Source organism: Peromyscus californicus, unplaced genomic scaffold, assembly GCF_007827085.1.
Source record: "Peromyscus californicus insignis strain IS unplaced genomic scaffold, ASM782708v3 Scaffold_11__1_contigs__length_118956290, whole genome shotgun sequence".
NCBI lineage: Eukaryota > Metazoa > Chordata > Mammalia > Rodentia > Cricetidae > Peromyscus > Peromyscus californicus.
In genome coordinates, this window is record NW_026294402.1 from 32,103,801 (window position 1) to 32,129,479 (window position 25,679).

At 40.8% G+C, this 25,679-nt stretch overlaps 1 protein-coding gene across 4 annotated transcripts in view; it reads right to left on the reverse strand.

The window, feature by feature from the left end:
* Positions 1 to 17,556, reverse strand: part of Ccdc15 (coiled-coil domain containing 15) — a 68,293-nt gene extending 50,737 nt beyond the window's left edge. For 3 of the 4 annotated variants that reach the window (XM_052756677.1, XM_052756668.1, XM_052756658.1), the window contains exons 1-4: positions 17,345 to 17,556; positions 16,994 to 17,180; positions 12,251 to 12,400; positions 10,839 to 11,030 (exon numbers count right to left, since the gene is read on the reverse strand). In XM_052756677.1, coding sequence (XP_052612637.1) covers positions 10,839 to 11,030; positions 12,251 to 12,400; positions 16,994 to 17,173 — 522 coding nt within the window. In that variant the 5' untranslated portion in view covers positions 17,174 to 17,180; positions 17,345 to 17,556. Of the gene's footprint in view, positions 1 to 10,838; positions 11,031 to 12,250; positions 12,401 to 16,993; positions 17,181 to 17,344 lie in introns of those variants that run through there. The other variant, XM_052756688.1, reaches the window with a different exon arrangement.
* Between the last annotated feature and the right edge of the window lie 8,123 nt (positions 17,557 to 25,679).

Genomic DNA, 25,679 nt, shown 5'->3' on the forward strand with positions numbered 1-25,679 from the left:
AGGCAGAAGGAGTCACTGTCAGCCGCCGCCATGACAAGCAACATGTGAAGATGCCGGTAAGCCACGAGCCACGTGGCAAGGTACAGACTTATGGAAATGGATTAATTTAAGCTATAAGAACAGTTAGCAAGAAGCCTGCCATGGCCATACAGTTTGTAAGCAATGTAAGTCTCTGTGTTTACTTGGTTGGGTATGAGCAGCTGTGGGACTGGCAGGTGACAAAGATTTGTCCTGACTGTGGGCAAGGCAGGAAAACTCTAGCTACAAAACCCTGTCTCGAAAAACCAAAAATCAGGTGTTCAGCCAGGTGGTGGTGGCTCACACCTTTAATCCTAGCACTCAGGAGGCAGAGGCAGGTGGATTTCTGTGAGTTTGAGGACAGCCTGGTCTACAGAGAGAGATCCAGGACAGGCACCAAAACTACACAGAGAAACCCTGTCTTGAAAAACCCAAAAAAAATTAAAATAAAAAATAAAAAATCAGGTGTTCATAGGTGTGTGGATTAATGTCAGGGTCTTCAATTTGATTCCATTGGTCCACATGTCCGTTTTTATGCCAATACCAAGCTGTTTTTATTACTATAGCTCTATAGTAGAGCTTGAAGTCAGGAATGGTGATGCCTCCAGAAGTTGCTTTACTGTAAAGGATTGTTTTAGATATCCTAGCTTTTCTATTTTTCCATATGAAGTTGAGTATTGTTTTTTCGAGGTCTGTGAAGAACTGTGGGATTTTGATGGTGATTGCACTGAATCTGTATATTACTTTTGGTAAGATTGCCATTTTTATTATGTTGGTTCTACCTATCCATGAGCATGGAAGATCTTTCCATTTTCTGATATCTTCTTCAATGTCTTTCTTCAAGGACTTAAAAGCTCTTATCATATAGGTCTTTCACTTGTTTGGTTAGTTATACCCTAAGGTATTTTATGTTATTTGTGGCTATTGTAAAGGGTCACGTTTCTCTGATTTCTTTCTCGGTCTGTTTATCATCTGTGTATGATAGGGCTACTGATTTTTTTTTAGTTAATCTTGTATCCTGCCACATTACTGAAGGTGTTTATCAGCTGTAGGAGTTCCCAGGGAACTCTTTAAATATGAAGGTAAACAACCCAAAATAGCCTCAGGAAGTCCCTAAAACTGACTATATTCATTAGGCCCCTCCCTGCCAGAGTAAGCAATCAAATATGAGAGTCCACCTCAGACACTGAGCTGCATAGAAGACTGAGACAGTAGAGCTGCAAAGAACACTCTCACACTTGGCGATGATGGCGCACGCCTTTAATCCCAGCACTCGGGAGGCAGAGGCAGGTGGATCTCTGTGCGTTTGAGGCCACCCTGGTCTACAGAGTGAGTTCCAGGACAGGCTCCAAAACTACAGAGAAACCCTGTCTTGGGGGGTTGGAGGTTAAGACTCTCGGAGGAGAAAACCTACAAAGAAGACTCAGACCAGACCAGCTGCGTGGAAGAGGTTTAGACCAACTGAGGCACCTAGGAAGGATACTCTCCAACCTGCGGAGCTGCTTGTAAGCTGTGCAGTGTGCTCCAGGTCACCCATGCTGGGGTGAGCCTTGGTGATGCAGCTGTCTTTGAATCTTTCTGTTTCTGTAAGTAACTCCTTACCCATGCTCCTGTAACTACCCCAATAAACGCACTGGTTCATCAAATTGGACTTTGGTGGTGTATCTGTACTTTGGTCTGTTGTGTGCTGCATCTCCCCAGCTAAAGTTCTATCATAAAACAGATTATTACTTAGAAATATGAATGTTATTAACAAAACATAAAACTTAAAAACAACAACAACAACAACAAACCAAATAGTAGCTTTTGAGGAGTGAGAAATGCGGAAAATGGCAAAGTTCTTCTGTTTTTAAAATATCGATATTATATGTACCTTATTCTTTGTTTACACAATTACACACATACTATTTCAGACCTTACGTAGAGAACATCTTCTATCCAGTAGAAACACCAGTCAACAGAAGTTCACTCACTCTGACTCTTTAAGAGACAGTAAGTATCCTATATATGGAAAGCAGCCATTTCTAGTGTCTTCTGAAGAAAACAGGCATCTCACAAGCTCTACTAAAGGCTGACAGCCTCCTCCCCAGCTTTAACTGCTTGGAACAGTGGCTAATAGCTAAGTAATACAGGTCTGGATATAGTGTCTTCTACATGGAACAACAACAGAAAGAGATGTGTCATGTTCAGAAACAGTTTTAATCATTAGCAAAGAGACCTTTGCCTGATGAAACAAAATTATAGTATATAAACAAATGTTAAGATTTAAACATCAAAGGGGCTGGAGAGATGACTCAGTGGTTAAGAGCACTGCTTGCTCTTCTAGAGGTCCTGAGTTCAATTCCCAGCAACCACATGGTGGCTTACAACCATCTGTAATGAGATCTGTTGCCCTCTTTTGGCCTGTAGGTATATATGCAGACTGTATATTAAAAAAAAAAGATTTAAACATCAAAATATAGCATATATGATAAAACAAATTTAAAACATTTAGCTGGTATACAGGGTAAAATTTAACAAATATATATATGTATATATTTGTTAGCTCTTTTAATTTGTTCATGTAATTTATCCCATTGGAAGGACAGAATTTATATGTAACCAAACTAAAACTATTAATACCACATAGGTCATAGGAAAAATAGGGCTTAATATTTATAGAATGCTACCTACTTTGTGCTATGGAACTTATTATCAATTTAAAATATGTACAATGCCATAGCAGCTATCCAAAGTTGATTTTATTTAAATATACTGCAGTATATTTATAAATGATCCTGATTTTGTAGTGGGGAGTGAGTTTTAAATAAGGTTTCATGTAGTCTAGGCTGGCCTCTGCTGTGGGATGTTCTGTATGTTAAATGTGTTGCTGATTAGTCAATAATTAAAACACTGATTGGCCATTGGCTAGGCAGGAAGTGTAGGCGGGACAAGGAGGAGAAAAAAGCTGGGAAGTGGAAGGCTGAGTCAGAGAGACACTGCCAGCCGCCAAGATGAGAAACAGCATGTGAAGATGCCGGTAAGCCTCGAGCCATGTGGCAAGGTATAGATTTATAAAAATGGATTAATTTAAGCTGAAAGAACAGTTAGCAAGAAGCCTGCCATGGCCATACAGTTTGAAACCAATACAAGTCTCTGTGTTTACTTGGTCGGGTCTGACGGCTGTGGGACTGGCAGGTGAGAGAGATTTGTCCTGACTGTGGGCCAGGCAGGAAAACTCTACCTACAGGCCTCATACTATGTAAGACCAGTGTGCTCTTAACCAGTGTGCAATCTCTGCAGCACCAACTGTGTGTACTCTTGATACAAGCTTTTCTCTTGTGTGGGTTGGCCTGAATTACCTGAATGGTATCTATGGTGGTTTGAATGAAAGATGGTCCCACAGGCTCATATATTTGAATACTTGGTCCCCAGTGGATGGAATTGTTTGAGAAGGGTTAGGAGGTGTGGTCTTATTGGAGGAGGCATGTCATTTGGGTTGGACTTTGAGGTTTAGAAAGCTCACACCATTCCTAGTTACCCTCTCCTCTCTCCGACTCCCTACTGCTCCAGTACCATGCCTGCCTGCCTGCTGCCATGCTCCCCATCATGACTGTCATGGATTCACCCTCTGAAACTGTAAGCCGCAATAAACTGTTTTTCTATAAGTTGCCTTGGTCATAGTATCTTAGTACATCAACAGAAAAGTAAAACAACACCTTATAGATAATTTAACAATTATTTCACATCATTTAAGTACTTACTTAAAGGGCTTGAGAAATGGCTGCGTGCTTAAGAGTGTTTGCTTCTCTTCCAGAGGACCTGAGTTCAGTTCCCAGCACTCACATCAGGTGGCTGGCTCACAACTGCCTTTAACTCCAGCTCCAGAGGATCTGATGCCCTTTTCTAGCCTCCTTGAACCCACACACAGATATACAGACACACACAAAAAATAAAAAAACAAATAAATCTTAACTACAGAAAGTAATTATTTCCAGGATAGAAAAATGCTAGAAATCTGGTAGTATAATAAGAGAATAAAAACAATATAGCAAGTAAAAGAATGAAATTAAATCCATATGACACTCCTGCACCCCCCCCAAAAAAAATCAAAATGGATAAAATACAGGATCTTTATATGAGACCTGAAACTCGACTGTTAGAAGGAAACACTTTAAGATTTTTAAGGAATTTCTAAAAGCACTCCAACAGCACAGAAACTTGTTCTAAGAATTAACTGACAAATGGGATTGCAGGAGATTAAAAAACTTCTGCACAGCAAAAGAAACAATCAGCAGAGTGATGAACCTTTCAGAATAAGAGAAAATCATTACTAACCACACATCTGACTGAAGATTAATACTTAGAATCTGTAAAGAACTGAAAAACTTAGACACTAAAAAGGGGAATCACCCAGTCAATAAATAGACTGCAGACAATTCTCAAAAGAAAAAATATAAATGGCCAAGAAATAGTTTTCCAAATGCTCAAAAGCCTTAGCTATGAGGGAAATGCGTATTTAAAAACTGCTTTGAGATTATATCTAAACCCAGTCAGAACACTGGCATGGATGTGAGGGGAAAGGACTATTATATATTATTGGTGGGAACACAGCCACTATAGAAATCAGTTGAAAGCATCTCAAAAACTAAAAATAGAACTATCATGTGATCCAGCTCTAGTATTCCTGTGTAGATACCCAAAGGAGTCTAAGTCAGCATATCACAGAGATAGTTGCACATCCATTTTATTGCTACACAATATTTACAATAACCAAGATAGGACACTTGCACAAATGTTTATCAATGAAGAATGAAGAAAACATGCAATAGATATACACAATTGGAACTGTAGTCATCCATGAAGAGAAATGGATGTCATACATGAAGAATCATTTGCTCGTTGGCTGGAACTGGAGACCATCATGTTAAATGAAACAAGCCAGACTGAGACAAAAGCATTACGTTTTCTCTTATACTATACAGTTTTCTCTTATGTACAGCATGTGCGCGCACAAGCACAATATGAAAGTTAAAGGGGGCTAATGAAAAAGAAGAAAAGGTCTAAAAGAGAAAGAGGAACAAGGAGGTAATGAGAAAAGGAACAAAATAGCATGTTTCCTCTTATAAAGAACATCGGGCGGGCAGTGGTGGCACACGCCCTTAATCCCAGCACTCAGGAGGCAGAGGCAGGCAGATGTGGGGGTTCGAGGCCAGTCTGGTCTACAGAGTGAGTTCCAGGACAGCCAGGGCTACACAGAGAAACCCTGTCTTAACAAACAAAAAAACCCTAGGTTTTAGAGAGAGCAAAAGTGGGGAGAAAAAGAGAGGAACGCAGGCTAGCAAAAGGGGGAAGGATAGGAAATGGGAAATAGCAGTGGGAGAGGGCAACTAAGAGCAAGGTATAATGATATACATAAAAATCTCATAAAATTAATTATTTTGTATGCTAACTAAAAAGTTATTTTTAAAAAAAATCAAGATAGGGCTGGAGAGATGGCTCAGAGGTTAAGAGCACTGCTTGCTCTTCCAAAGGTCCTGAGTTCAATTCCCAGCAACCACATGGAGGCTGACAACCATCTGTAATGAGATCTGGCGCCCTCTTCTGGCCTGCAGGGATACATGCAGGCAGAATACTGTATATATAATAAATAAATAAATCTTTTAAAAAAATCAAGATAGTAAAATATTCAGTGAGAAACAGAAAGCTGAAATAAACCATGCTGGTCTTGAAAGAACAGTGATAAACTGCATGGTCTAAAGATAAAGGTGTTATACAGTGAAAATAAATATATGGTAAGATGTTAAGATGAAGTCTAAGTGAAATAAACATGAGAAACCGCAGAAAACAAATCCTTAACGATGAGTATTAGTACTAACAAAAGGGGTTGTGGCCACTTGAAACTTCTTCCCGCTCTATGGCTCTAGTTCCTTAGTTTAGGTTCCTAATCATATTTGGCCTTTTAGCAGGTAGGGACTATCAAGTGTTAGTAGGTAGGAGGCTGGGTAGAGACACAAAGAGAAAAACTAGTCAAATCACATTTTTTATTTAACTACAGTTAATTTATTTAGTGCGCGCACACACATGTACGTGTGCGTGTTTGTGTGCATGCATGGAGGACTGAGGACAACTTGTGGGACCTGGTTCTTTTTCCACCATGTGGGTCCCAGATTTCAAACTGGGGTCTTCAGGCTTGGTGGCAAGCACCTTCACCTGTTGAAACCACACGACAGTGTCCCAAATCACAGTTGAAATACAGAGGCCAGAAGACAATCTGCACAAGTTGCCTTTCTCCTTTCACTATGTGGGTCCTTGAGACTGAACTCACATCATCAGGCTTGGCAGCAAGTGTAGCCGGAGGCTTCAAGTGCCTTCCCTCACCAAACCACCGGCCCCTAATAATGTTAATTAACTTCATCTTAAAAAATTTTTTTAGAATTATTTCATGTGTTTGTGGTTTTTTGTTTTTTTTTTTTTTTTAGATTTATTCATTTTAATTTTATGTGTATGAGTATTTTACCTACATGTATGTCTGTTAACCATGTGAGTGCAGTGCCTGCAGAGGGCAGAAGAGGGCATCAGATCCCCTGGAACTGGAGTCACAGACAGTTGTGAGCCACCATGTGGATGCTGGGATTTGAATCTAGGTCCTCCCTGGTGCTCTTAATCTATGAACCATCTCTCCATGTGGATGCTGGGATTTGAATCTAGGTCCTCCCTGGTGCTCTTAATCTATGAACCATCTCTCCATGTGGATGCTGGGATTTAAATCTAGGTCCTCCCCGGTGCTCTTAATCTATGAACCATCTCTCCATGTGGATGCTGGGATTTGAATCTAGGTCCTCCCCGGTGCTCTTAATCTATGAACCATCTCTCCTGCCTACTCCTTTTTTTTTTTTTTTTTTTTTTTAGGGACGTGTAATTAAGTACCTAAAATTCAAGCATATAACCCAGACTTAGCATTAACTGCTGGACAAAGTTAAATTACCTATAACTCTCTACATCCCGTGGTTTGAATGTCAAATGCCCCCCACAGGCTCACATGTTTGAACAACTGATCCCTACCTGAAGATGCTGTTTGAGAAAGTTGTGGAACCTTTAGGATAGAGGAAACAGGTCACTAGGGTTGAGCTGTGCAGCTTTACAGCAGCACAGCTGCCCTTCTTACAGACTGCTTTTCATATGCAGACACAATGTGACCAGCCAGCCTCCTGCTCCTGCCACCATGCCTTCCCAGCCACAATGGACTGCATGCCCCTGCAACTCTAAGCCAAAATAAGCCCTTTCTTCCTCAAGTTGCCTTTGTCAAGGTATTTTATCATGGCAACAGTAAAGTAATTAAGACACTAGCTGATCCTTTATTATTAAGTATATCCCAGATGTCAAATTATTTCATCCTTAAATATTTCAATGTCAGATGAGCTTTAAAACTCAATGCCAGCCAGGTGTGGTTGGCACATGCCTTTAATCCCAGGACTCAGGAGGCAGAGGCAGGTGGATCTCTGTAACAGCCAGGGCTGTTTTACAGAAAAGCCTTGCCTTGAGAAAAAAACAAAACAAAACAAAACAAAACAAAAATCAAACACTGTCAGGGGCTGGAGAGACAGCTTGGTGGTTAAGAGCACTGACTGCTCTTCTAGAGGACACCAGTTCAAGCCTGAGCACCCACAATAGCTCACAACCCTCTGTAACCCCAGTTGCAGGGATTCCAATGCCCTCTTCTGGCTTCTGTAGACAATGCACACACAATGCACAGACATATACATACAGAAATACTCAATCACATAAAATAAAAAGTTAGGAAAAAAAACCTTAAAATCTCAACCCCAGTATTCTATTTTCCTACAGTTTAAAGAAACAAAAACTGAAAAGTTCACTAATATTCAGAAACTAAATTATGATGCCATTATCTAATCAGTTCTACACATAAAGGAGTTAATGCTTCAACAATTTCATTATGTGGTTTCATAATGACATCTAGTGGATTAAAAGTGCAACAGAAGTGGTAAGAATAAAAACAACCATTGTCATAGGGCTGTGTGGGCAAAAGTTCACAGGACCAAATCAATAAGTCACCAAACATCCTTAACAACGTCATCTGTTTTCAAGGAGAAAGAATGAAGATGTATACAAACTTTTAAACTTTCATAATACAAAGGCTCTTTATAACCTGATTTCCTGCCTCACCTCATTTCTGTTATTTTCCTTTATAAACTACCAACTAGAAAGAGTTCATCACTTACTCTAGAACATACCAAACCAAGCACATTACAGATCCTATACTTTTCACTGCTCCTATTTCAAAAAGTCTCTTGAATTTATCAATTCAGCTCAGCATACCAATTCAAAATAAATAGTTCAATTCCATGTCTTGCATGAATTCTCTCTGTACTATTTCCTTAGAATTTTAAAATTTGGAATTCCCATGGCATAACTTTTTTGGTCAAGTACATCAAATATGTCTATATTACTTACGAGATTTGGTATATAAGAGACTATAGTAATGGAAATATAAGCCCATAGAGGGTCCTAGCTGACATATTAGTACTACAATGCTTAACAAATATAATGTGTTCACTTACATGCTGACTGATGTGTTCGAGCCATGCACTGTGTTCTACCAAAAAAAATCCATATTACAATGAGATTTATAGTTATAATCATGATGGTCAGGATTGGATCTGTCCTTCACTCTTCTATCTCTTATAATGTAACCAGTGTCCAGTTTGATAAATTCTTCATTTCTTCCTTTTTATTGAGGCAAAGTCCATGTGGCACCAAAATTTCTGTTTTCCTGACCTGCCTCTTGAAGGCTAAGATTATAAGTTTGCATCACTATATCTGGCTCCTATTTATAAACTTCAAAAAGGAAATTAAAATAATTATAAAATTGATTACTACAAACCACACAATGCCTCCAAACAAAGAAAAAAGTTTGAGGCAAAAGAAATCTCAGAATAAAATTTGAAGATGATAACATGTGCCTTATAAAGCTCTCTCTACTTATACATACAGCCCAATTCGATTATGACCAAGTACTGTGGAAATGAGTAAAATCCTGAGTGAATGTGTGTTGTTGACATGGACACAGCCATATCAAGGACCCCAATGCCTTGAAGTGGCAAAGCCTTCCCTGGTTGAGGTTCAGAGGACTGGCAAATCCTTTCTCTGCTCTATATGCAGATGTTTATAACATGTGCCGAAAATGTTCAACATAGCTTTTCCCTCCACCCCCAGGTATTTATGGTCCAAAGACTATTCCCTATAGAGATGGCTCCTGAGATTAGCTAAACATGCCTCCTTGATCCAGCTGTATACCATAAGCCCTGCTTCCTTGATTCAGCTGTATGCAATAGCCTGCCTCACTGTTCAATTCTACATAATAAACATGCTGAGCTCCCAGGGTGCTGCAGCTTCTCCATCAGAGAGCCCAGTCCACTCGATCCCAGCTTTTCTGTACAGGTGTCCCTATACATCTGTCTTGTTGCCCCAGTTAGGTCAGTCCCTGAAGCTATGTAAGGACTCAGAAAAGCACATTAACTCAGGGGATAAGATAGCTTTTATTTTCATGTGGTCATTGTTTACATTTTTTTCTTGTCACTATCCCTAAATATGTGTTTTCAAATAGAATGAAGAACAATTCTTAAAGTGGAGGTAAACAACACATCAACAAAAGCTCAGGTAACCAAGAAAGGAACTGACTGAATGAGGAGTATGCTGCCACTTACAGTGCTTTAAATTTTAAGCATTAGATACATTTAAAAGGTCACTAAAATTTTTCCAAGTATTCTGATACATTAAGAATTTACTATATTACCACCTGAAATATAGTAGATAATTTTATTGTGATTAGTTTAAAAAAGTAAAAGAAACAAAAAATAATAAATGAAATACTCTTTAACTGTATTGAATCCCTTAGCATCAAAGGTTAAAATAATTTCTATCTGTAGCTACGAGCTGGCAATAACATATAAAAAACATAATTTAAGTATAATTGGGAAATTCGATGTTCTTTGACTTAAGACTTTTTCTAATAAATTTTGAATTCTAAAATTTAATACATTTCTTTAGATAGTTCTACAATGTCGTATCAAAAACAAATGAATGTAAAAAAAAGATATTTATAAATAAGGGAGGTTATGGTGGTTCGTGTGTATAACTCCAGCACTTAGGGGACAGAAGAAAGAGGACTATGGGTCTCAGGTCAGCCTGGGCTACATAGCAAAACATTATCAGGCAACCAGCCAATCAATCCATAAATAAACAATTTTTGATAAATGAAAATAAGCACTTCATACTAGTCCCTAAAAGAGAGTGGCAATAAAGAAATGAAGTTGGGGCTGGGAAGACGGCTCAGCAGGTGAAGAGCCTCCTGGGCAACTGTGAAGACCAGAGTTCAGAGTCCCAGAACCCACGTAAAATCCAGGTGGGCTGGTGGTGCATGTATAAATTCCTGCATATGAGAGGCAGAGACAAGGAAGAGGGTCCCCGGTTCAGTGAGAGACCCTGCCTCAATAGAGAAGATGGAGAGTGACTGAGACAGACAACGGATGCTAACCTCAAGCCTATACATGCACACACATACACACACGCCCATACATATACACCACACATACACACAAGACAACGAATGCTAACCTCAAGCCTATACATGCACACACACACACACACACACACACACACACACGCCCATACATATACACCACACATACACACAAGGAAAAAGTGAAATTCAGTATGTAAACTCTTAATCTCTATTTTCTACACTAAGTATGTCATCTTTAGGTTAGAGGACTGAGGGGAAACACCACAAATATAAAATGAAATGTACCTGTACTTACAGCTTGAGCTTGTTGTTGAAACAACTGATTCTGATTCTCTCCATCTTCTGTTGCATCCCCAAGCACCTGGGAAGCGGGTAACCTACAACTTCCAACAGCAGTGTTCAAATTGCTGGGGAAAACACTTGTCCTTTTAGGAGTTAAATGTGCTGAATCTGAACATCGCATGGCTATAGAGCCTTCCTTTTCTGCCTAAACAAAGGCAAAAGGCGAGATAATGAGACTCTATTCCCTTCCAGCACAAATAATCCCTTGCAGCCATAAGATTTTCACCGAGAACAACAGAGTAGGGGGCAGGAAGCCTTCGCTGACAGAGGAATTAACATTTACCAGGCACCTACCCTGTGTTAACAATTTAACTAGACTATCCCACCTAATTCTTCTAAAATCCTCTAAGATTAAGTATCATATCATATTGTGACGGTTAATTGTGGCTGTCAACTTGACTACATCTGGAATCAATGAAAACCCAAGCAGCTGGGCACACCTATGAGGGACTTCCTTGATTGGATGATTTGAAGTGGGAAGACCCACCCTAAATCTAGGCTACCTTCTGGTGACAGCCCATATAAAAAGACAGGAACAAGGAAGCTTTTGCGGTTTTTTTTGTCTGCTTGTTCTCATTCTTATTGGCAAGTTCATCCATCCTGTTGCTGAGGCATTCCTGCACTAACTAGTATTAAAAGCTACTTCTTTGGGAGTCTGAAACAGACTAGAGAGTAGCAGCTCTCTAAGAATTCTCTAGGACTCTAACATCAGATTGAGACTGCTGAGACACTCAGTCTTGTGGATTGAATGGCTACAGATTCTTGCTTTCCATCCGAGACAGCCTTTGCTGAACTACTTGGACCACAGCCTGTAAGCCATTCTAATAAATCCCTTATCCATTCTGTTCCTTTATAGAACCCTAATACACATATCATATTTACATAACACATACCATACAGATATACATAAATCATATATATTTGTTTCTTTGAGACAGGGTCTCATTATGTAGTCCAGGTCTGGAACTCATGGCAATCCTCCGGCTTCAGCCTCCCAAGTGCTGAGATTATAGGTATGAGCCACCATACTCAACATTTGTCTATTTTATTGATAAGGAAACTATTATCAACCAGAAAAGTTAAGTAATTAACTCAAGGTCACATAGCTAAAAGGGGGCAAAGAATCTCAAATCTGCACCCAAAATCCTGACATTCTTTTTCAAGTATTTAAAGAAAGGAAAAAAGCAAGTCAGAACAATACTGGAATAAAAATCAGTTTCTCTACATGAAAACTGACAGTGCTCAGCACAAAACTGGATTTCACCAACCCAGAATCAAAAGAGAAGCGCTCCTGACGCCACCTCACAGCTATCTATCTCCCAGCACACAAGCTTTCCATTCAGGCTACCTCACTTAGGAACTTACTGCTTTGGAAGACTTTTGAAGCTGATGCTTTTTCCTCAGCTTAACTTGCTGATTTACCCGGCGTTTGACTTGCCTCTGAAAATGTTTCAAAGCTTCTTGTTTTCTTCGTTGTCGTTCCTTTATTTCCTCTTCAATCATGTATGCTGAAGTCTTTACAGAGAAAAAAAAAAGAAAATGAACTTAAATGTCATCGATTTTGCCCATGAGGAAAGTTTAGTATATAATTGTCAAGAACAAAATCTCAGGTCTATAATCTGGTCTCCAGAAGAACAAGGAAATCACAGTTCAAAACCACCAATCTAAGTATAAGTATAGCTAGTGAGTCCCAGGAACTCAAAGCAAGTCAGAAGCTTAAAAAAAAAAAATGGAATTTGTGAATACTCATATCAAATCTTAATGTTTTATTCAACTAAAACCAAAGATGTCTTCATTAATTCTTAATGAAGTGATCTTGACCCATTTGTGTTATGGCTTCTAATATTAGGTAAACAGTAGATACACCATATTGCTCACCATTCAGCAGACATGTTCCCAATGTACAGTGCCTTCATACTTAGAATTAGCCATGCCCTTTTCGGGTGGAGGGGCGTATGTCACTATTACAGCCCCAGCTAGTCTGCAGCCCACTACATAGTTGATGCTGACCTCAACCTCCTGTCTGTCTCCCAAGTGCCTTTCACTCCATTTCTAATGGAGCCTTCCTTTCACCCATCTAGTAAGGCCTTCTTAGTCTTCAAGACTATCCAGCACTTCCCTCTGCACTCTTAATGCTATAGCACATTTCATTTGAATATGAATAAAATATAGCACTTACTAACTCTCTAGTAGATTATGAATTCTGAGGGCAGGAAATGTTTAATGCACCTTTCTTTAGATAATTTACATATGACAAAAATGATGTTTAAATTCTATAGAAATTACTCTTCAAAAATGATATATCTTAATCTAAATAAATCAAGTCTCTTGGTATTGATGCTATTATGTAGCCTTTTCCCACACTGAATTTTATCTATGTATAAACAACAGAATGAGGCAGAAGAAATGTTGGGTCTATGACTTCTCCAACAAGGTCATTAAGCAACTTCTGCTGAAGCTCTGGAATGCTCAGTAGAAAGCTATTCTCTTCAATCAAGTCAAAGAATTCTGACTACTCTGAGACTCCCATGTTAGAGAACCACAGCTTGCCAAACTAGACATATGGCATGGAAAGATATCCAGCCAGTCCCAGGTATTCTAGTCATGCTAGCCCAAATGCCACACACATGAAAAAGCCTTACTGGACATGAGAGCCTACAAAGAACCAAGAACTTTAACAGCCAGAACCCATCAAGCTGTCCTAAATAAACTGAAGCAGATAAAAGACATGCCACTTCACTCTGTGTAAACTCCTGACACACAGTATTACCTGCTTTATGCCACTATGTTCTGATATGGTTTGTTATATAACAAGACAACGGGGGGGGGGGGGGGTGTTAATATGTAAGAGGGATCATAGGTAAGACCACAGTGACTTTTCATAATAATTAGCAAAGAGAAATGAAGCTCTGAAGCTATGAGGCTTTTATGAACCCTGAAGACCCCTTGGAATTTTAAGTTCTTTAGAATAAGTATGTCCTTAGAGTAGACAAGTAACTATTTACCATTGTGGTGATATTTTGTTTGTACTCTAACAAATAAAATTTGCCTGAAGATCAGAAGACAGAGCCAGCCACTAGATTAAACATAAGAGTCAGGCAGTGGTGGCACACACCTTTAATCCTAGCACTCAGGAGGCAGAGATCCATCTAGATCTCTGTGATTTCAAGACCACCCTAGACTACATGAGATTAATCCAGTCTAAAAGAGAAACAGAGCCACACAGTGGTGGCACACACTTTTAATCCCAGCACTTGGGATCTCATGCCTTTGCTTCTAGTATTTGGGAAGCACACACACCATTAATCCCTGCACTAGGAAAGTTGAGACAGGAAGTGAGCGGAGAAAGGCATATAAGGCAGGAGGAGACAGGTACTCAGCCCTTTTGGCTGAGGACTCAGGGGCACTCAGTCTGGGGATTCAGGGAAATAGGATCTTCCCCTTTCAGCTGAGGAGTTGACGAGGTGAGAAGTGGCTGTGGCTTGTTTCCTCTGATCTTTCAGCATTTATACCTGATATCTGACTCTGGGTTTTTTTTTTTTTTTTTTTTTGGTTTTTTCGAGACAGGGTTTCTCTGTGTAGCTTTGCGCCTTTCTTGGAACTCGCTTTGGAGACCAGGCTGGCCTCGAACTCACAGAGATCCGCCTGCCTCTGCCTCCCGAGTGCTGGGATTAAAGGCGTGTGCCACCACCGCCCGGCCCTGACTCTGGGTTTTTATGGTAAGACCAATTAGGATTTGTGCTACATACCATATCTTTGAATTGACAGGGCAGTGTCAGTTAATAAGGATGGATTCCCAGATTAAATATGCTAAAGTAATAAAAGAGTCCTACCAGATGCTTGATCAAACTCCCTTTGACTGGAACTGATTATAGGATTATTTAAAAAGAGGAAAGGATACAATTTGTACATCTCTCAAGACTTTAATATTCTGAATGTGTGAGAACTTAAAATTAAACTATTTTAAACAACCAAAGAGGTGTTATGGTAACAGATTTTGAGCAGTCTGACACTACTGACATTATAAAGGTATCTTAGTAGTTAAAAAGCTGTACTGGACCAGTGAGATAGCTCAGCAGGTAAAGGCTCTGATGAGCTGAGTTCCATCACCAAGACCCACATGGTGGGAGGAGAAAAGCAACTTCCACAAGTCTTCTGACCTCCACACCACACACATACACAAATAAATAGATGGAATTAAAGTTTCTTAAAGAGTACTGACTTCAGTAATAAAGGAACTTTGTACCAGTTTTCATTTATTAATTTTCATTTCACTCACCTTTTTCAGGGCTTTTCCTCCTTCATTCCCTATTACTAAAGAAATTTTGATGATATGCTTCATATCTAAATTGTTTTAATTTGTTCTGATTTGTTTCCCTAAATCTAATCTTTCCCTAACCCTTAAAACTTAGAGGCAATTAATCTAATCAAAACAGTTTGATCATGGAACAGATCTATAAATATTAAAGTGAATAAAATCAGTATTCCCCAAGACTTTCTAGTTTGTCACTCTCCTTATTTTCAAATCCTGTCAGCTACTAAGCCTTCCCCTCCAATTAATCTAACCCACCCTTGTAACCCTAAACACTGCCTACTTGCTTCCTACTGTCCTCAAGCCCCATAATAGGAGAATCATCTCATCTCTACTTATCCAGATACTTTTAAACTTTCCTGGGTTCATACCAACTCAGGCATATTTCTTCTTTGATTAAGGGAGATATTCTTAGCACTTAATCACATGTAGTCCAACTCTTAAATTCCTTCCTGAAAGGTGGCCCAGTAGGCAGAAATCAATGAATATGTAACTATATACTCAATGAACATAAATAAAATTTATTCTGTGTGTTTGTGTGTGTGTGCACACATGTGCATGCCACGGTATGAGCTCATGTGTGGAGATCAGAAGTTGGCTCTCTCTCTTGTCTCTGTTACTGCGCTCCAGGCTAGCTGGCCCACAAGCTTCTAGAAGATTCTGTCTCTGCCTCCCATCTCAATACAGGAGTGTGGGGATTACAGGTGTACACCACCCCATCCAGCTTGTGCCTGGATTCCAGGACTAGAACCTCAGCTCATCAGGCTTGTACAACAAGTACTACTACCTGCTAGCCATCTCCCAAACCCTTATGCAATGTTTAAATGTGTTGTTTCTCCTCTAAAATCAAGAGCACTAAGAATATATTTTTTTTACCCATGTTTAGTATTTTGTCTATACTAAGAACATTGCTGATTTCCTGCATTCCATAAATACTTTCTGGGTATCTACATATATTAGGCAATATTTATTCAATATTATTTAATTAATTATTTAATAAAAACAGGGGGTGTGGAATATGATTTGTTCCCTATGCACAATAAAATGTGAACAAAGAGCTAAGGAACAGTTTGTTGAAAGACTAAGCAAAACTAAACAGAAACCTTGCGAAACTGCTCTCGTGTTAGAATGAGAAATCATTCACACATTTCCATGTGCAAACTTTCAAAAGGGCATCCCTTCATCTGAAATGCTTCTTTGTATCTGCAGTAACTGCATTTCTATTCCTTCAGGGCCAAGAAAGACCATATTTCCTCGTTCAGTCATCAAATATGTCCTAAAAGGCCTACTTTACACCAGAAGAAGAATGAACAGGACGTTTCCCTGTCCTCGTGGAATTTACAACTTTTTCAGAATTTCTGTCAGGATTAAGCCCTTTCTATTTGTCTTACTTCATTTTGCCTTGATCTTCATTTAGAGGCAACTAATTAACATTTATAGTGTGATCAGGTGTCTTTCCTATCATGTTACAGAGTGTCTGGAAGATGTACACAGTACCTATGTCTTACACAGCAAACAATCAAGTTTGTGAAACAAACTAGTGTATTTGCTGGTGCACGAATTATGTCCTGTATAGTAAATGAATAATAAATATTTAAATAATATTTGATTATGCCGACAAAAGATGAGGCAAGTTCTGGAAAACACATCATTACTGTATAATTTCTACACAAGAATATAACCTGTAACAGAATGGAAACAGCATCCTTCAGCTGTTCATCTCTAAGCACCAAAAATTAGAGAAGGCTAATAAAGGCGGGCAGGGAATCACTGTATTTGGGTCAACTGACACTCACATGTGCTGGGATTTCCGAGCAATCTGGTGAGGCAGGTTCCACCCATGCCCCAATTGGTACTATGGCCTGGTTCCTCTCGGCCAGCACTGCCAAAACGTCCTTGCTCTTCGTGGGGTTTAAAGCCAGGGGCAATTTGGTGGGATTCCGGGGTTTCTTGAGGGGCGCCATACCTCTTGGCATCTGACTTCTGGTTGGGAGAAAGGAAAAGAGAGGGGGTAAGAAATAAAGACGTGGGGAAAGGGTTTAAAAGTTACTTTCTGGAAGGAATGGGGATGAAGGGGAGCAGAATTAAGGACGGGTTTGGGAGATGGGAAACTGCCCACAGGCGGGCGGTTGGGTCTGCGAGAGGACCTGCGGCGGCGAGAAGCGCGGCCCCGTCGGTGCAGGAGGGCGGGGAACCTGTGAAGCTCGGGCAGGTGAACACGGGAACCGGTGGAGCCCGGGGCCCGCCGCGCCGCGGACCTCCTCACACTCAAACTCCGCGGGCTACTACGGAGAGCCAGGCCAGCAAACCGCCACTCCGCGTCCGACGCCCGCCCTGCCCCTTCCGGGTTCGCGTCATCCCTCCGGGCTGGGAGGGTGAGAGGGGCGGGGTTCCGGGCGCTGGGGCTGCGTCACTTCCGCTTCCTACCCTCTGGACCGGAGGGCCTGAGCAGGTTGGGGAAACCTCACCGAGTTTAACCTCCACCAGTCCGTGGGCCCTGGCGCTGTAGTCATCTCTCTCTCTCTCTCTCTCTCTCTCTTTTTTTTAGTTAATTAATTAACTTATTTATTTGGTTCTTTGGAGACAGATTTTCTCTGGAACTCACTTTGCCGACCAGGCTGGTTCGAAATCAAGAGATTCCCCCTGCCTCTGCCTCCCCAGTGCTGCGATTAAAAGTGTGCCCATCACCGCCTGGCTTGGCATCCCAAATCTCTAAGAGTGGTGTGCCAGCGGGCAAGGGTTCCCAGTTGAAGAAAGCACCTGAATAGCTAACAGTGTTTCTCAACCTGTGGGTCACGACCCCATTGGATCCCATATCAAATATCCCGCATATCAGATATTTACAATGTATAACAGTAGCAAAATTACGGTTATCAAGTGGCAATGAAATAATTTTATGGTTGAGGGGGTCACCACAACATGAGAAGTATTAAAGGGTTGCAGCATTAGGGAGGCTGAGAACCATTGGGCTAGAACCTCCTGATAGGGCATCCTCAAGATACAAATTAAGCAAACAGTAAACCAGACTGCTCCTTTATGCCACTCATAAGGTTTACAACGCAATTTCATGATTATTGTGTTCTTGTGTGTGACCATCTCAACGTAGTGAGTGGTCTCCATCTCTTCTCCAGACACTGCTTTGGGACATTTCATTAAACCTAAGGGATACAAACTCATTCGTTCAATGTGTGTATGTGTGCGTGTGTGCATGCGTGCATGTGTGTGTGCGTGCATGTGTGTGTGCTGGGAGTTGAATCTAGGGCCTCCAGTATGCTAGGCAAGTGCTGCAGCAAAGTCCCCAGCCCCCTTAACACTTCTGCTTTTGAGTTAGGGTCTCACTGATGTACCCATGCTGGACTCGAACTCACTGGGTAGCCCAGCCACAAACTTGCAATCCTCCTGCCTTAGCCTTCCCAGTGACTGATGGTGCAGACATGTGTCACTAGGCTCCACCTCAACATATATCCTTGTTTGGGGAATTTACAGTATGGTGAAGGGACATAGGCAGGGCACTTCACTTTTTTTAAATAAAGCACTTGCAAGCAAAGACTATATGAGATCATGGAACAAGCTATAATAAGCTTCAAGGAAGAGTTTTAGGTATTTAGTTGATTGATAGGTTTTATGGCAGCTCCTAGGTAGTTCAGGCTCCTTCTGTCTCAGCATCCCAAGTGCTGTAATAACTGGCATACAACATCATTGAATCAGGTATAGGAGCTGGAGAGATGGATGGCTCAGTGGTTAAGAGTGCTTCCTGCTCTTCCAGAGGACCAAAGTTCAGATCCCAGCACCTACATGCTCATAACCTCCTATAACTCCAACTTCAGGGATCCAATGTCCTCTTCTGGCCTCCCTAGACAGACAGACAGACAGACAGACAGACACACACACACACACACACACACACACACACACACACACACGAGAATGTTGCAGGTAAAGAGTGAGCATTCATGTAGGAGCACTGACTGGTGGAGAAAAGCAAAGGAGGCTAGTATGCCTAGAACAGGATGAAAGGAGAAGAACTGAGACAGGCGTGACAATTCACATAGAGCGTGTTGAGCACCAGGACAGGATTGTGAGCTAATGAGTGCCAACTTGTCTTGAATTTTTAAAAAATCATTCTGTATGCCATATTGAGAATTAGCCAGGAGTGAATTAGTTAGGAAGCTACTGCAATAGCTCTATTAGGGATATATGATGTCTTTGCCCATGGATGTGGTGGTGGAAATGGTGAGGAAGGTAGTGGAATTCTGAATATATTTGGGAAGTAAGGTTTTCAGGACCTGTTGAATGTTTAGCTATAAATTTGGTGTCGTGGTTGTGACAGGGTGAGCAGTCAAGGAAAACTAGGGTTTCCTCTTGAGTCTACAGGATGGGATTGCTTTTCACTGAGGTGGTGAAGATAGTGAAGGAGTAGGGTTGGGATGGGAGAAGATCAGGAATTGAGAACAAAGTTTCATTTAAGTGGTCAACATCCAAGAACATAATAGGATAAAAGTGCCTGGAGGAGAGTTCTGAACTAAAAGAGTAAATCTCAAGTTATTAGCCTAGAGATTCAAATCCATGACTCACCAGTCAATGAGTATAGACAGGCTGTAATTGTCATGCCTGGAAAGGATGAGGATATTCTAAAGAGACATTTGTGTCCTTAACTATGGCTATCTGGACTGTTGAAACAAAGTAGTCCCAGGGAATTGGGCTTTCCCCAAAGTCTCATGATCGGAGAAGGGAAAAGGATGAAGTCTGGTGCCAGCCATCAGGGAACTTGATTCCCAGAAATCAGAAAGAGATTTCACAGAGTGCCAATAACTTGTCAGAACCACCTTGCAGGAGACAGGACCTGAAACAATGATGGGTCAATGACCATACCTTGACCAAGTTTGCTTAATTATATCTTCTGTTTAACCCTTTTTCTCATTTTGGGACCCTGGAAGATGGACCTCTTTGTCTCTCTTCTCAATGTGATCACATTGAATAAATCATTTTCAGCTCTTCTTTTCTTTCTTTTTTTTTTTGTTTGTTGGTTGTTTTTTTTTGGGGGGGGGGTTGAGACAAGATTTCTCTGTGTAGTCTTGGCTGTCCTGAAACTAGCTCCTGTAGATCTGGCTGGCCTCGAACTCACAGAGCCTCTGCCTCCTGAAGACTTGGATTAAAGGTATGCACCGCCACCACCCAGCCATTTTCTGCTTTTCATTTTTAATGTGGCTCTTTTAATTGGCTAATCAAGGACATGTGGCCAAGACCAGCTTGTTAGAGCAGCCAAGGCATAGTCTCTGATCCCTAACTCTGGATCTTCAGGTTATCTGACACCCTCTTCTCACCTCTGTGTGCACCAGGCACATACATAGTGGACAAATATGCATGCAGGCAAAACAACCATATGCATTAAATGAAATGAAATGGAAAATGAGAACATTGGACAAATTATCCAGGAGAAGACTGAAATCACTGAAAAATATGACAAAATACAGGTTGGCCAATGCCAGGAACACCAATCTTTGAGGCATTTTAGAAAAATATCTACAGATTGGTAGGTGGATATAAGCTGGAAAGCAGTAAATGGTATAGTCAGATGATGCAAGATTTAAAATTAGAGATGAGATTAAGAAAAAGCAAGAGGTTGGTTAGAAATGGCGCTGAATAGCAAAAAAGAATCCATCCTGCCTACACCTGGCTGGATCATGAACAGAACATAGTCACTTTTTGGGGACAAAGAGATTAAGTTACACATGCATACACACACACACACGCACACACACACACACACTAAATATTTGGAAATGGTGTTGTTAGATATTTCCTTGCCCTCTCCAAACCTTTACTTCAAATTCTTTATTTTCCATTAAAAGCTAGGTTAGAGGTTTTCTAAGAACCCATACTCATTAATCCAGAGAATTCCCATCAGAGATCTGGCTCACTTTCTGACCTCTTCTGCAAAGTTTATATTCACCTGACTTGGATTGGTTGCTCAGCAAGGGAACTGCTGATTTAGAGAAGTCCATCTTCAGAAGTTTAAAATACCAAGTGTTGCTTGCAACAGAGTGTGGAGTCCCAGCTGCGGAGCAGCACTCAGCAGAGTTGGATAATCCTTTTCTGCGGCTGGGAATCCCTGATCATGTCTGCACAAAGCCCCAAGTCTCTGTGTTCTTGGCAGCAGTCCACCCAACACAGAATCAATTGTTTGCTGAATACCGGGGAGGACTTTGCTATTTGGTCACTTCTCTCCTGTTTGTGGCTAGCTGAACCATACTTGTAACAATATAGAAAACTTTGTCACGATAAGTCCTCAGAGCCTATGCTGAGAAGAAACTCTGTAACAGTAATTAACCTCCCAGAGGAACAAAGTGTTAGGAACCCAGCCCCGAGCAGCTGAGTCATATCCACTTTGATCTCTGCCCCCCAAGCTTGTGCAGGGTTTCCCATAGCTAGCCAATGTTCTGACCAGTGTCCTAAAAGCAGACCATAGTGCTATCCATCTATGTTCTTCCCCCCTCATCGTCTTAAAGGGAATCTTTCTAACTAGAAGATGTAGAAGGGTCTTTCTGCTTGCTGGGCAGACCGGGATTTTGCAGTAGCATTTCAGTGTAAACGGGACCACAAATGACACCTACTTTTTCTCAACAGCATCTGCTACGGTGCATTTTGCAAAAGACTCTAATTTTATCAAGGATACAGAAATCATTTTATCCTTCTTCTTGGTGTGTGATTTTAAAAAAGAAGAACACAGGAGTCTCAGTGTCTCTCCACATTTCCAAATATATATCTAAGACAGACAAGAAATGAAAGGCCCAGATCCTTGTCCAGGAAATACTTGTCACATTTTGGGAGTATTGTAATCCCTTCAACTGTTTGATCCTCAGCCTCTCCCCCTGATGATGGGAGATGTGGAACCTCTAATAAGATTAGCTCTCAAGGCTATCCCAATGCTAAACTTTCTAAGTAGAAGGGGGAAAAATACTTTATTAATAATACAAATAGTATTCATTTTTATGCTGGGCAGTGGTGGTGCACACCTTTAATCCCAGCAGAGTCAGAGGCAGGAGGATCTCTGTGAGTTCGAGGGCAGCCTGGTCTACAGAGCGAGGTCCAGGATAGGCTCCAAAGCTACACAGAGAAACCCTGTCTCGAAATAATAATAATAATAATAATAATAATAATAATAATAATAATAATAATATTTTTTATTATTTGTAACATAAAAAAACTCTTACTTGAGTGAGTGATACATAGAGGACCATGAAGAAGACAAGCAGAAAGAATAAAAGTTACCTACAAAACCCAGTTTCAAGAATTACTGCAGCCAGTGTAATTGCACAGGCCTTTAATCCCATCACTCGGAAGGCTGAGCTCTATGAGTTTGAGGCCAGACTGGTCTACATAATGAGTTCCAGGACACCCAGGCCTACATAGTGAGGTCCTGTCTTGGGGGGTGAGTAACCCATAAGAATGGCTGCAGTATTTGGGTTCTCTAATGACAGATCCTGGTCTGTATCCATGCAGCATTCCTGTCCTGTAGTGGGAACTCCACTGGGATATCTGAAATTATTTTTTTGAGACAGGGTCTCTCTACATAGCCCTGGCTGTCCTGGAACTCACAATGGGGACTATGCTGGCCTTGAACTCACAGATACCTGCTTGCTTCTGCCTCCTGAGTGCTGGGATTAAAGATGTGTGCCACCATGCCTGGCAGGGATATCTGATCTTTAAAGCCAAAGAAGGTCGACTGAGATAGGAACTTTGTATTTAAAATAAAACTAGTTTTGGTTAAAATTATTTTTATCTAGCCTGGGACTTATTTACTATACTTCAGATACCCTTTTTAATTAAATGAATTTTTTTTTTTACCTTCTTACTGCAGTATCCTCTCCCTCCTCTCTTCCCGGTCCTTCCACCATCTCCCCTCTTCCCCCATCCACTCTTCCTCCATTTCTATTCAGAAAAGGGCAGGCCTTCCATGGATATCAACCAAACATGGCATACCAAGTTGAAGGTTAGACAAGGCAACCCAGTATGAGGAATAGGGTCCCAAAAGCAGGCAGCAGATGAAGAGGCCTAATTTAACATAAATTGTACCCTGCGGGAGACCAGTCAGAATTGAGACAAACAAGTACTAAATGCTCTAGAACATGAGATAGCTTACATCACTTATATATAAATCGCCAATTTCCTTACAGCAACACCAGTGCCAATCCCTGTTTGACAAGGCTTTTGTTAGTCCACTCCTGCCCAATCAGGAGCTAAACTCCCATCTGAATCTGATATTTTCCTACCTCCATTCTTTACTCCTTAAAAACACTGCCTCAACTGAGCTTGATGCTCTCCCTGATCCAAATGCTGTGTCTGAACGGTCAGAAAGCCCAAGCTCGAGCTTACAATAAGGACTCTTTGCTTTTGGATACAAACTCGGACTCCTGGTGGTCTCTGGAGGGCTCATGACTTGAGTATAACACAGAGTCAGAGACAGCCCCTGCTCGCACTGTGAGGAGTCCCACAAGAAGACCAAGTTACACAACTGTAACATATATACAGAGGGCCTAGATCATTCCATGCAGGTTTCCTGGTTGTCAGTTCAGACTCTGTGAGCCCATATAAGCCCAGGTTAGTTGATTCTGTAGGTTTTCTTGTGGTGTCCTTGACCCCTCTGGCTCCTACAATCCTTTCTCTCACTCTTTCTCAGGATTTCCTCAAGCTCTACCTAATGTTTGGCTGTGGGTGGCTCTACTTCTGTTTCCATCAGCTGCCTTCAGACCCTTTTTAAAGTCTTTTGTTTGTTTGTTTTTGTTTGAGACAGTCTCATGTTGCTCCAACTAGTCTCAAACTTGCTGTGTATACAAGGGTGATTTTGAATTCCTGATCCTCCTGCTTCCATATCCTAAGTGCAAGCATTATAGGTGTACACTGTTACACCTGGCCAAAAAAAAATTACTTTTAAAGTATAAATTTTAATCACTGAAGACACTTTTAAAAATATTTTTCGGCCGGGCGGTGGTGGCACACGCCTTTAATTCCAGCACTTGGGAGGCAGAGGCAGGCGGATCTCTGTGAGTTTGAGGCCAGCCTGGTCTTCAAAGCAAGTTCCAGGAAAGGCGCAAAGCAACACAGAGAAACCTTGTCTCGAAAAACCAAATATATATATATATATATATATATATATATATATATATATATATATATATATATATATATCATACTCTAAAAGCAATGGCAGAAGAATGGGAGAATGAGTAAGACAGGGTCTCAAGAGGTCCAGCCTAGTATCAAGTTCACTGTATAGCTGAAGAAGACCTCAAAATCCTGATTCTCCTCATTCTATCCCTGGAGTACTGGGGATATGGGTATGCTTCATCATGTCCAGCTCAAAAGAGGAATTTTTAAATTGTAGAATAGGAACTGAGCAGATGGGTCAGAGGTCAAAACTTTTGTCCCCAAATCAAGAAGACCAGAGTTCAAACTTTCAGACCTCACATGAATGCCTGGTGAGCATGGTGGCTTACCTGCAATTCCAGCTTTGGATGGCAGAGAGGGAATCCCCCAGAGAAATCTAGCTAGCAAGACTATCTACATAGGTGAGCTCTGGGTTCAACTGAGCAACTCTGTCTCAAAGGAATAATATGGAAGAGGGATTGAGGAAGATTCCCAGTATGATCCTAGGGCTCACAAATGCACACACTACGTACACATGAGAAAGAAGGGGGAAATGCAGAATAAGTAGCAAGGCATCACAGATAGCTATTTTAAGAAAGCCAAGCCATCTGTTTGTGTTTGTCTATTGTTATTATAATTATCCATGTTTGATATTGACATTGCAAATCCAAAATCTCTAAAGGTAGTACATTATAATGGAGAAAACAAAGACTTTGAAGAAACTTTGGATTTATATTAATGGTTTTATTACCACTGGTAGTCAAATCATGTTACCTGAATCTTTATTTCCAGATCTCTAGGTGTAGAAGGCTAAAAATTAACCTTTCACAGCTTGTTTGGCTGTTGTAAGAGTTATGGCACATAGGCAAGATGAACAATACATAATAGATTTTCTTTTAAATTTTTTGCATTTTATTTTCAATACATTTTTACTATCTTTCCCCCTCAAATCCTCCCTACCTCCCTACTCACCTAACTTTATATTCTTTTTCTCTGCCCTTACTCTTTCAAAAGAAAGCAAACAAAAATCAAAACAAACAAACCAACAGCAACAACAACAACAAAAACCCATAAAAGACAAAGACAAAAAGTAACTAAAGCCCACAAAAAAAAAAAAAAACCATGGTGTTCATTTTGTGTTGGTCAACTACGCTTGACTATCAAGCCTCCACTGGAGTGTGGTTCACATGCTCAGTGGCACTCCATTGTTGAAAATTGAATTTCCCTTTGTCAGAGGGTATCAATTGCAAATAGCTTCTTGATTAGAGATGGGACCCCATGTCTACTCTCCTCTCACTGCCGGGATCCCATCTGGCTGGAACTTGGGCAGGTCTT